The 12,986-nt window shown below is 48.7% G+C and overlaps 1 protein-coding gene across 3 annotated transcripts in view; it reads left to right on the top strand.

Moving 5' to 3' along the window:
* The window catches only part of NRG3 (neuregulin 3), a 698,544-nt gene that overhangs the window by 317,907 nt on the left and 367,651 nt on the right, over window positions 1-12,986 (top strand). Inside the window, exon 1 of one of the 3 annotated variants that reach the window (XM_070751910.1) lies at window positions 1,014-1,713. The exons of the other annotated variants lie outside the window; for them this stretch is intronic. Coding sequence (XP_070608011.1) covers window positions 1,014-1,713 — 700 coding nt within the window. Of the gene's footprint in view, window positions 1-1,013; window positions 1,714-12,986 lie in introns of those variants that run through there. 3 annotated transcript variants of the gene reach the window in all.

The following is a 12,986-nucleotide window of genomic DNA, read 5'->3' on the forward strand; positions in this document are numbered from 1 at the left end:
GCTTTCCAGTCCCCGTGTGCGCGCGTGGGGGGCGCGTGGGAAGGCGCGGGCGCGTGTCCGGCCCCCTCCCCTCGGCAGCTGTCAGCTCGCCTGGGTGCTGGTCTTCTCGGCTGGGGAATTTTTTTTGGATTTTTAAAACCTGCTGCCCCCCCTCCCCCCCCTTTCCACTCCAGCCCGCGCTCGGTTGGGCACGCCGCGGTTTGTCAGGAGGCCAAAACCCGCGTCTCTCTCTGCCCTCCGCCCCGCTTTATTTTTGGCTTCGGGCTGGGCTTTGGCCAGAGGAGGAGGCGATGCCGGGGGCGGCCGCCGGCTCTTGCCCAGCGCTCCCGGGGCGGCTGGCCGGGCTTCCCCTGCGGGCTCCCGCCTCGGGCTGCCTCTCGCCCCGCTGTGCGAGGACCGGCGAGCGGGCTGCGTGCGAATAGCGAGAGCCTCTGCGTCGCTTTCGGGGAAACGGGGGCTGGCGGCAGGCAGCCGGGGCAGATGTGGCCACCGCGGCAGCCCAGCGCCGCCTCCGGGGACCGGAGAAGCCGCCTGCGAGCGCCGAAGCCAGAGCGGCGTTTCCTGCCCGCCGCCCGCCGCCTTCCTCGGGGAAAGGGCTGCTGATCGCCGGTCTCGGCTTCTGCGAAGGAGGAAGAAACAAGGGACCTCTTCCAGCGGGACCTTCGCAGTCGGAAAGGCGCGCATCGCTCGGGGGCTTTTTCCCCTCCAAGGATTTTTTGCGGGGATTTTCCCTATTTTTAAAAAATTCTTCTTATTTTTTCTCTGGCGGGGGGGGGAAGGAAGGGACCCAGGAATCCGGGAGTGGCGGGAGGGGGGGGGGAGAGCCGCGCGCGTTCCAGCTGATTCAGCAGCGGCCGGGTGGATGCGCGGGGCTGTAGCGGGTGTCGCGCTGCTGGCCGAGCTCTTGGGCGGGAGGGGGCCGCCTGCCCCTGCCCGGCCCCGCCGCCTGCGCCCCGCCCGCCTCCCATGCCGCCGCCTGGCCCCGCGGGAGGGCTAGCCGGGCGCCGCGCAGGATGAGCGAAGGGGCGGCCGTGGCGCCGGGGCCCGCAGGCGCTGCCGAGGCGGGGGCGGGCGGGGTCCCTGCGGCGGCCGATGGGGGGCCCGAGGGGGCGGGGGCGGGGGCGGCGGGCCGGGAGCTGCGCTGCGGCGACTGCCTGGTGTGGAACCGGCAGCAGACGTGGCTGTGCGTGGTGCCGCTCTTGATCGGCTTCGTGGGCCTGGGGCTGAGCCTGATGCTGCTCAAGTGGATCGTGGTGGGCTCCGGGGCGGAGTACGTGCCCACCGAGCTGATGGACTCCAAGGGGCGCGAGCAGGACCCCTTCTTCCTCTCCAAGCAGCCCACCGCCCCGCCTAAGGGCGCCCCGCTCACCGCCCAGCCCGGCACCGACGCCGCCCCGGCTTCCCGGACGCCCAACCGCATCAGCACGCGGCTCACCACCATGGCCCGGCCGCCCGGACGCTTCCCACCCACCCGCGCCCCCGCCCGGCCCGGCCCGGCCCGCTCCACCACGCCGCGCCACACCTGGACGCCCCCGCCGCTGCCCTTCAGCCCCACCAGCCCCCCCGGGCCCTCCGCGCCGCTCCCCACCGCCTCCTACAAGACCTACCTGCAGGACTCGGCGCCCTCCTGGACCCTCTCGCCCTTCCAAGAGGCCGCCACCACCACCGCCGCCGCCACTTCCACGCCGGAGACCCCCGCCAGCCCCAAATACCGTGAGTGCCAGGGGACTTGGCTCCTCTTCTTGTTGGGAGGGGGGTTGGGGTTCCTCTGTTGCTCTGGATTGGGCCGGAAGGGTCCTTCCCCAGGGGGCGGCCAGCCTTGCTTGGGAGGGGGGAGGCCGGCTTGGAGTTGGGAGGGTTGGGGGCCACCACCACCATGCCGAAGACCAACTCCAGCCCCAAATACCATGAGTGCAAGGGGAATTTGGTCCTCTTCTTGTTGGGGGGCTTCTCTGTTGCTTTGGATTGGGCAGAAGGGTCCTCGGGAGGTGGGAGGCCCAGATGGAGTTGGGAGGGTTGGATGTCAAAGCAAGGAGGGTCTTGGGGAGTTCCTTCTGTGGCTCCAGTGGGAGAGGGAGAGGAAGCCTTCATGGGGGGTCATCTAAGGGGGTCTTCCTTCACAAAGGAAGACCCAGACATGGATGGTTGAGATTGTGTTCTGTGTTGGGTACAAGGGGGTGAAACCCCAAGATTGAAGCCAGGGAAGAGATGCCGGTGAGGTGGGCTTCTTTGGACCTTGGGGTTGATCCTTGGACTGGTTTGTTAGGATGGGAGAATGCGATGGCTTTGTTTGGACAAGGGAGAGTGGCCTTCATGCTCTGGTAGCTCTGGAGAAGAAGTTGAAGGAAGAGGTGGAGAAGAGCGTTTGAATCAGAGGTGTGCCTGTTCTCCTTAGCTTTCCCAAAAGGTTTCCTTCTTCCTTCCTTCCTTCCTTCCTTCCTTCCTTCCTTCCTTCCTTCCTTCCTTCCTTCCTTCCTTCCTTCCTTCCTTCCTCCCTCCCTCCCTCCCTCCCTCCCTCCCTTCTTTCCTTCCTCCCTTCCTCCCTCCCTCCCTCCCTCCCTCCCTTCATCTCCTTCCCCCCCTCCCTGCTAAGCTTTGGTCTTAGATCCAGGAGAGGGCCACTTCTTGCACATGGAAACCTGAGCCCTGCACACCACTGTTGATAGATATGTGGGACAGTTCTGGGTGGTCCCGTTTCCTCTTCTTGCCGGGGGGTGGGGGGTGTAAATGGAGCCTTCTTGTGAATAGATGGGGAGAGGTCCCCAAAGGCTGAGGGGATCAGCAGTGCTGCCCATGTCCAGTTCACTCTGCCCCCCTCTTTTATCCGAAAAGAAAGGGGAACCGAAGCTCCAAGACCTTGTGAAGGTTATGCAGGACACACACACGGCTGCCCCCCCCCCCTGTTCCAATGAGAGTTGGGGAGAGGGTGAAATTCCATATTAACCCCCTCCCCCGTATTTCTCACCCTCCCTTCCTTAGTGGGGACATTTGTGAGAGAGAAGCTGGGGGTCTCCTATTGCAAGAGGCCAATCCAAGGGGGGGCTATTGCCACCCAAGGTGATTCCCCCCCTTCGGTGGGCTCAGCCGCTCTGTCCCTCCCAGCCTTTCCCTTCTCTCGTCCACAGCTGTAAGGCTGCTCCTTCCCAGCCTGGGATGGAGAGCTGGGGGGGGGCGAGGGGGGGTGAGGAAAGGGAGGCAGAAGCAGCAAACTAGCCTTGCAGAGGTCTTAGTGGATTCATCCCCTTAGAGAATTCGACCCCTACCCTCTTTCGCGGAAGAGGCTCCTTGAGGAGGGGGCTCCCTTTATCTGACTGAGCAAGGGGAGCCCCCCCCAGATGCTGTTGCTTTAGAGGATGAAGCCCCTCCCCCCACCGGCTGGTGTGCGCCAAAGCTTTCCCTCCTCCGGCCCACCCACACCCCTTCCGCCTTCCCCGCCCGCAAAAGCCCCTTCGGTGGAGAAACCAGGGCTCTAATTTTTTAAAGATGCTTTGAGCCACCAGGAAGCAGGTGGGGCGACATTCAAAGGACAGACTGGGCCTGCCAATCACGGCTGGGTCCGGTTCTCACCAAAGGCAGATCCGTTTCTTAAGATTGGCAGGACCCCCGGAGGTTTTCTACCCTCGGCCAGCCAGGAGGGGGTGGTCCTTTGACATTAGGAACTGCCCGGAACCTCTTATGCCCCTCCGGTCAGTTCCCCTTCTTTCCCCCAAGGAAGAGTGGCCTGCCAGGACCAGAGGGGATGAAGGACTCCGTCTGCAAGTGAGTCTTTGTTGGGGCTGTGCGAAGAAGGCCCCTCTCTCCATGATGGGTTTCTCTCCTTCCCCACCCCCCACCCCGGCTTTAGCAAGCAACACAGAGAACTGCAAATTCATCAGAGTGTGGCCTCCTTTGAAGACAGGAGAGTTTCCATGTTATCATTAACAGGAGATTAAATAGAAGAGGGAGGGAGGGAGGGAGGGAAGGAAGGAAGGAAGGAAGGAAGGAGAGAGTTTCTACATTATCATTAACAGCAGATTAAATAGAATAGGGAGGGAGGGAGGGAGGGAAGGAAGGAAGGAAGGAAGGAAGGAAGGAGAGAGTTTCTACATTATCATTAACAGCAGATTAAATAGAATAGGGAGGGAAGGGAGGAAGGAAGGAAAGAAGGAAGGAAGGAAGGAAGGAAGGAAGGAAGGAAGGAAGGAAGGAAGGAAGGAAGGAGAGAGTTTCTGCATTATCATTAACAGCAGATTAAATAGAATAGGAGATTAAATGAGAGAGAAGGGGAGGAAGGGAGGAAGGGAGAGAGAGAGAAAGAAGGAAACAAAAGAAAGAACGGAGGGAGGGAGGGAAAGGGAGGGAAGGAAAGAAGGAAATATTTAGGGCACATGGGTTTTCTTTCCTTTCTCTTCCAAATGTGGTATTATTATTATTATTATTATTATTATTATTATTATTATTATTATTATTATTATTAGCCACACAGTCAGCCAGATGTTTAGGTTGGGTCTGGCATTTTTATCCATGCCTGAGCCAGGCAGGTGTGGGCATTTGATGTTGTCCCAGGTGTTTGTTGCAGGATGGCAGCTGCTTCAGGTGAAGGCAACTTTTGCAATTGACAGGTGGGGATTTGGTCAAATGCGGACAGTGTTCATGGGACGCTCCAGACACCTGGGACTCATGGGACTGCCTTTGCTTTCTTTTGCCACCACCATTCTGTTTCTAGTTGCACTTTTATTTATATTATTTATATTCTGCAATTTTCTCCAGGTACTGCATTGTCCACTATCCGGAACTTGTTCTGTTGTTCTTATCAAAAATAGTGAGGCCTTGGGGCATTAGGTGACAGGTGCCTGTCTCTTTTTATTCTAAGGTCCCAAAGTTCATCTTTATTTTCTATTCCTTGTCTGTTTTTTGAGCCCCCCCCCCTCGACTTTTTTTGGTAGAGATTCCAATGCACCCTTGTTGCTACTTTGTTGTGTCATTGTTTGTAGTCAACCTGTGCAATCTTCTGGCACCAGCCAACGGATATTATTAAGGATAATATTATTATTTTTTTATTGTGATATCAGGTAATGGTTTGGTTTGGTGATTCTTTTGCTAGGCAGTTGCCTTAATGGAATTTCTACATTTTGACACATTCAGAGGACATTCAAAGGAAAGAGAGAAGGACGTGTGTCTTCTCGGGGAGAGTCAGTGGCTTATTCAAAGAAAGATGTGCTCTCCTGCTTTGATCCACAGATTGGTGACCAGGAGATCTGTCTAACTCATCAACCTTCTAATGGATGTGTTTCTCAAGAGCCTCCAAGGCAAGTTATGGACCTTCAAAATAGTGTTTAACTCAGAAAACACCATTCCGCACAACCTTGGGATGTGTTTTGAAGGAGGAAGATGGTCCTTTATGGAGTCTCCTTGTTGCTTTTTCTCTGAATACTTTGGACAGAGTTATTAGAGTTGGAAGGGCCCTTACAGGCCTTCTAGCCCAGTGCAGGAGACCCTACCTCTAGGAATTGTCTCCTGCACAATAACTCCATCCACTCCTCCGAGTCCTTAGGGAAAGTTCAGGCTTCTCTTCTCATGTTCCCCCACAGCAGAATCTCTCCGCCTTGGTCAGATAATTTCAGGGTGCAAGGGACACACTGTCCATTTGAAACTTTTGAAGGAGGCCATCCTTCACACATCCCATGTGTAAAGGGATCTCAATGGGCAAAACTGAATTTGGCTCGCTACAATTTGTTGTGGTTAGCTCTGGCCCAGCTCCTGCCCCAAGGACTGTGGATGTGGGGGAGACATCCACATGCTGCAGGCCTGTTTTGCCCCCGGTGGAATCTGCTGGTGAAGGCTCCTCTGACCAAGAAGACATGAGTGACAGGGAGGAGGAGAGTGTGGCAGACAGCTCAGAAGGAGATCAATTCTCTAGCTCCTCCTTGGATTCGGAACAAGAGTTAATGATACAGCCACGCATGTGGAGAGCGATGCATAGGCAGCAACAACTGAGAGATTATTATCAAAGAAAATGAGGCCACCTGTGGTTGGGTGGGGCTGTGGTCATTAGTGAGGCTGCTATAAAGAGCAGCCTGTGGGTTTGGCCATTGTGGAGGATTATCTGATCGTTGTGTTTCGTGACTGCTTTGCTGACTTTGACCTTTTGTGTGCTGATTTTTCCCCGCTTTGAAACTAAACCAGAGCAAAGTGTGTTTCACTTTGTGAAAGAAGAAGGACTGTGAATTGCCTCACAGCTGCAAGCTAAGTATCACAGAACTGATAAGGGAGTTGTACAAATTACCAGTTTGTTTGGAGACCAGTGCTCTTGGCTATACCAAAAGAGGGCTTGGTTTTAGTGAATTTTCATTATAAAGAACATTGTTTTGAATTTTCAAACGTGGGTGTGTCTGAAATTTGTACCTGTGAATTTTTGGGAGGAGTCTACCAGAGAGCCCGACAGAACACATTTCAAATGCAGTCAAAGTTGCATCCCGTCCATATGGTGAAGGTGGTTATTCTCCCCACGTTAAACAATGTTTTCCTTTTGGTCAGGCTCTGGAGGAATTCCGGCCTTCATGGCTTCATAGCTTCCTGCATGACGTGGAATAGAGTAATCTGATCCCTAATGTCCAGGGTGGAAATAATCAAGCAATGAGCATTAAGGTTGCTTAGCTTTCAGACCACAAATCATGAATTATGTAAACAAAAAACAACAACAACAACTTTTGGCAACAACAGTTTCATGGAACTAGAGAGTGATCACCGAATAGTTGAACAGCTCCCAAAAGGTTTCTGCTTGGAAGGGAAGGATCTCTACAGGATCCCTATAGATTCTTCTATCGAACACCAAATGAGGCTTGGGGTAATACTCCCGTTTATTCCCAATAGTCTTGAGTTTCCAAAAAGCAAGGAAGAGATGGCTTTTTTTGTTTTTAGCAAGTCTTTGGGATTTGAATATACACTGGTCAAAAAGATAAAGGGGACCCTTAAACAACACAATAGAACTCCAAGTAAATCAAAGATCTGTGAAATCAAACTGTCCACTTAGGAAGCAACACTGACTGACCGTCAATTTCACTTGCTATGGTGCCCATTCAACTTTGGACAGAAGAAAGGATTCGATGGGAATATTTCATTCCTTCAGATCTAGGGTGTGTTCTTTGAGTCTTGCCTTTATTTCTTTGTGCAGTGAAGGCAAACTGCCCTCCCCCAGTGGGTCGACCTCTAGGGAGGCACAGGATGCCATGATTGCCACATCAAAATGAAGCAATGGAGAGAATTTTCTCAATGAGACGACCTCGATTGAATCAAGATCTCTCCTTTTATTGTATTTCACTTTTCCTGACATGTGGTACAGAATAACCAATCCGCGAAGGCCACATCCATTAAGCCCTCCCCCAACTACCATTCACTCATGCGCTGTATAAGGCAACCTCCTTGTGACTTCCCTATAGATAATTAACGGAAGCTCCATTCTTTGCCTTTTCCTGGATTGTGTGTTTGCTGGTGATTAGCAAAGGAATGAGAGTAAGGCATATATTTCCTTATATGGAAGTTAGCTATAGGTTTTCTTCATGCTGTATATCAAGTTAATTATTTTCCACGTGGTCTGCAGCTGGCTTACTCAGCCTGGACTTTGCTGCCTTTCCAATAAGGTTTATTCAGCACCCATTAGGCTAAAACGTCACCCTTCAGCAATATTCCATCCCAAAGTCCAGTGCCTATGAACCTATGATTACAACAGCGCAGTGTATTTGGACAGTTTGCTTAAAGTCCATTTTGTGCCCTGGCTTCGACCTTATTTCTTTCTGAGGTCTGCAGCCTGCTCTCTGTTGGTTGCAGGGGAAAACAGACCCGGTAAAACCAACTAACCAACCAAATAAATATATGACAGGTGCATGTATAGTAAGGCTGAAGGGGGACACAAAGCCAATTGTTCACCAAAGTTCACCTGTTGGCTTCGTCAGCTCAGCACCATGGGTGGATGTGGCAAAAGGCACCAAGCTGGCCCACTTCTTTCCCACTCCACCTAATCTTGCAGGAAACGGCGTTCAGCTTTGACCTTTGCAGGACAAATCTAGCCGGCCTAATGGCCTTGGAGGGAAGTGAGAAGCAGCAGAGTTCCAGGCATCCTTTCCAGCAGCCAGGGCAATTTTGGTGTTTTAGCTCCCAGTTTACGACTTGGAGGAGAAATGGGACAGGGTGGAGAACAGTAGTAGGAATCCACGCCGTTGTATCAGCAGAGAAACTCAGAGGGGGGCATTTGAACCACCACGGAGGTGAAAAAGGAGATTATCCAGGTCTTGATTACGCAGCAGTTGTGCAAAAACTACATCCTGAAGGAAACATCGTTCAGCCCCATAGATTAATTGCCAGATCATTTCATTGTTGATTAAGAATTGATCATTGGATTTCAATTAGAAATGGCTCTTGTGCTCCATGCAGCTGCCACTGAACGCAATACATATTTCTGCATCTTCTCAGCGGATTTTACAAATATTTCCCTGCGTGATTTAGACGAGAGAAGCTCCACTGTGCTCTTTCTGCTGAACGTTATTGCAGTTGGTATAAAATATTGCTTCAACTGATGGCAATTCTGGAAGTTGGGTGGCATACAGAGTTAATACATTATTACGAAGCAGGCACAAACAGAATAGTTTATTTATTTTGGAAATTAACTGCTGGAGGTAACATTTTCCTTCAATTATGTTTGGGGCTCTGTTGGTTTTGTTGGTACACGAAGCTGAAATGTTTCCTTTGCAACAGGGTGAGTGTGGCTGCAGAATTTATGGCTTCCAGGAGAAGCAGCCCTGCTGAATCATATAATGCAGAAATGCCAAGATAGACTGAGAAATATAAAAAACAATGTTTGTTTGGGAAATATAAAGAACATTTTGAGATTTGGTGTCATTTCATGCAAAAATAGAAAGTTGATCTTTGCTAGTGCACCCCATCAACCAAATGATAACAATATACACACAGTCTATTAGATGGTTTTGATTGGATTTGGTTCTTCTGATTATTGGAACTTTCCTAAGGATTAGGATATTAAAGATACTGTCAAAAAAAATCAATGTTTCTCCAAATAATACAACTACAACCGATGAGCTGAAAGTCTGTCCATTCCTAATGCATTCCTCAGGCACCAAACAAGGCACAAGTGTACAAGAACCCATGTTACACCAAAGAGGGTCTTAGTAGGGTTTTGAAATTGCTGGTTGGGTGGTGCCAAGGAGGTTTACTTCTCAACCCTCATTCAAGGAATAATAAAAACAATCATAACATGGTTGAGTAATGTATAATGTACACGGCGCAAAACAATAAAGGGAACCCTTAAACCACACCATAGAGCTCCACGTCAATCAAACGCCTGTGAAATCAAACTGTCCACTTAGGAAGCAGCACTGGTTGACCATCAATTTCACCTGCTGTTGTGCAAATGGAATAGTTGTGCAAATGAAACATTCAATGAGAATATTCCATTCAGATCTAGGATGTGTTATTGGAGTGTTTCCTTTATGTGTTTCTGAGCAGTATATAATGGCGCACTAAAGGATGCCATTGAAATGAAATTGAGCCGAGCATGATTTACAGCTGAAAAATCTGCTTGTTTTTTATCCAAGTTTATTTGCTTCCCTGCTGAATGGCTTGAGAGCTGCCTAGAGTTGAACCATTGCCATCTTTGCTTCTCCATCCTTCAGGTGTGAATTCTCCCGGTGGCTTCCGTCTCAGAGTATGGAGGGATTTCCAAAGAAATGGCTGAGCTTTGAAAAGCAGAGCAAAAGAGTCAAAATACAAATATTTATATCTCAATGGCATTGTTGCAGCTTTCTTGGAATGACAAGTCCAAAGCATCGGTTTTAAATATTTCATGTTTTAGATAGATGCATTTTCTTTGCTGCAAGAGGCATTTTAAAATACAGTGGAGCCTCTACTTACAAACATAATTTGTTCCGTGACCAGGTTCTTAAGTAGAGAAGTTTGTAAGAAGAAGCCATTTTCCCCAGGGAGGGTGGAGGCCCTGTTTCCTCCCAGGAGATTCCTAGAGAGGCCCCACGGAGGCTTCTCCCCACCTTTTCCGGCCCTGTCTCCTCCCAGGAGATTCCTAGAGTGGTCCCTTAGAGCAGGAGTGGGCAATTAATTTTGCCATGGGGCCGCATGAGGAATTGGGTTGGTGTTAGAGGGCCGGACTAATATAATTAACTCAGTTCTACCCAATATGCAAACTCCTTAAAACCCACCTCTATCGTCAGGCATGGGGAAATTGATTCTGCTTTATGTATGGTTTTTCTGGGATGTATGACTGCTTTTATATTAAGGGTTTTAAATGGTTTTTTAATCATTGGATTTGTACTGTGTTTTGTTGTTGTGAGCCGCCCTGAGTCTTCAGAGAGGGGCAGCATACAAATCTAAATAATAATAATAATAATAATAATAATAATAATAATAATAATAATAATAATAATAATTTTGGGGTGAAGCTGTACTGGAAGACCCAGACCCTGGCCTGACCTAAACACCAGACCCACTCTACAGACCCCTAATTGGCAACATGGTGCACCACAGTCACTGCCCTGGAAAGCAGGAACCAGAGGAGTCCTGGCAGATGCGGTGAGGTCTCTCATCCTCGCACTGGAGCGGACCCCGACCTCCGCAGACCGGTCACAGATAGCGGGCAGGCCGGATGTGGCCCGTGGGCCGCCCCTTGCTCAGGTCTGCCTTAGAGGATTCTCCCTGCCTTTTCCGGCCCTGTTTCATCCCAGGAGATTCCTAGAGAGACACCACGGAGGCTTCTCCCCACCTTTTCTGGTTACAGTTTCAGGATATCGGTTTTCTAAGTGGAAAATGGTTCTTGAGAAGAGGCAAAAAAATCTTGAACACCCAGTTCTTATCTATAAGGAGCGTTCTTAGGTAGAGGTATCAGTGTAGTTGTTTGTATTTGTTATTTCTATAGCTAACCCAAGGTAGCAAATGTATCTAATACACCTTCCTCCTCCTATTTCCCACCCTCAACATTATGGTGGGTTGCGTTGAGAGAGTGAGCAACTGGCCCAAAATCACCCAGCCAGCTTTTGTGGCTAAGATGGAGTTAAAATCCACAGTCTCCTCGTGATTTACCCAAAGACACTCAACCACCTTTATAGATGAAGAACTAGAGCTCAACGATCCTAGTGAGTGGCCCAGAGTCACTTAGCCAGCTCTTTTGTGCCTAAGGGGGGACTAGAACTCACTGTCTCCTGGCGATTGGCCCAAAGTCACCCAGTTCATGGCTAAGATGGGATGGACGCAGAGTCTCCTTAACCCTTAGAGCAAACTGCCTCTCTGCTAACCTTGGATTGAAGCAAACAAACAACGGACTGAAATCCTTGATGGTTTAGTCGTATTCTCTTCACCATCGTTGAAAAATGCCAACTAATTTGTCGGTGCCCTCCTTTAATAATATCTTGAACAACATCTCCAGTCTTGACCAAACAGAGACTGAAATCAGTGGAAAGGAAATCGCTATAATCAATATTAGAATTCTGCACGTAGATTATTTTGGACAATATTTTATTGATTTTATGACATCCTAAAAGAACATTTTCCTCTGCTATTCCCAATGCTTTTGTATAGCTGTGCTTAGCATGCCTGAAAATCATAACAGAACCATCGCGGTGAAGACTTGGCTGTGTTTTACTTGCTTCATAAATATACTGAGACATCTTGAAAAAGCAGCTCTGAATTTACATTTCTTTAACATTTTCATTAGGAATTCTAATATCAGACAATCCAAAGCATTTGGAACATGTAGCTAGTGAAAACGTATTAATTTGTTAATTTGTGTAATATAGTGTAATGGTATCCCGATAGGGTGGATCCATTTCAATTTTGAATAAAATCAGTTTTGTTCTACCCTATATGGAGAATTTTAAATAGTTGGCTAATAATTGGCTAATATAAAATAGTTGGCTAATAATGTAGCATTGGGTTGATAGATCACATTCAGTGGATAGACTACATTAAGTTAGGCCTAGAATAGAATAGAATAGAATAGAATAGAATAGAATTTTTATTGGCCAAGTGTGATTGGACACAGAAGGAATTTGTCTTGGTGCAGATGCTCTCAGGGGACATAGAATAAAATATACATAGGGCTGTTCTTGTACATGTTTATCTAGTGTAAGGAATATATTCAGTTTTATTTTCTCAGACAGTTCCCAAGTCCTGTCTTGCAGAAAAATAAAAAAAATATCTAATATTAAGACTTCTTTAAGTTCTTTGCAAAACTCACATGATGTCCTAGCAAGGTGTGAGAATTTCCCAATTTTAATGGTTTCAAGGATTTCAAAAATGGCGGAAAATTTCCACTTCCTCTAGAGATGGTTGTGGGACCATTAATCTATGAGAGATGTATTATTATTATTTTTTGCTGATGGTATTATATGTACGCTTTAAGCCTTTGCCCAAGAATATTGTAGCTACTTGTAGAATGAAGCAGTTTGGGCTGGTAGGAACAGGAGATACGATTCCTGTGTATTCCAGGATGCAACAAAGGTGTTGGGCATTTGGTATTTTCTGAGCTTGGTTGTTTCCTTCTTTTGCTAGCCCAGCAACAAAAGGACCTGCAGGGAAACCAACAATCAAGAAGAAAATATTGTGGTATTCACATGCATCCAGCAAGATCTCTCTTTGCCAAGTTAGCAAAGGTTCCAGATGTTTAACCTTGTGTTTTGTTGATTTTTTTTTGGCTCTCTTTAAACCTTTTATAATATTGTATACTGAGTGGAAAAGAGAGATCCATGCTTCAACTTTTGTTTAACTTTAGACTGGACCTAGAATATTTATCCACCCGTTGAGTCCTTCTTAAGGACCTGGAATGGACAGATGTTGCTTGAGGCTTTTACCATCACACGATGGAAGCTCTTCCACATAAAGCTGCCTCTTGCAATTGACCTATTGGGGTTTTGTCATTGCCAGTGGTGTTCAAGTGGTGCTCCAGATGTTTCGGGATTGACCCAAGGAACCTATTACTATCGGTTCCA

This window comes from Erythrolamprus reginae, chromosome 5 (assembly GCF_031021105.1).
Source record: "Erythrolamprus reginae isolate rEryReg1 chromosome 5, rEryReg1.hap1, whole genome shotgun sequence".
Lineage (NCBI taxonomy): Eukaryota > Metazoa > Chordata > Lepidosauria > Squamata > Dipsadidae > Erythrolamprus > Erythrolamprus reginae.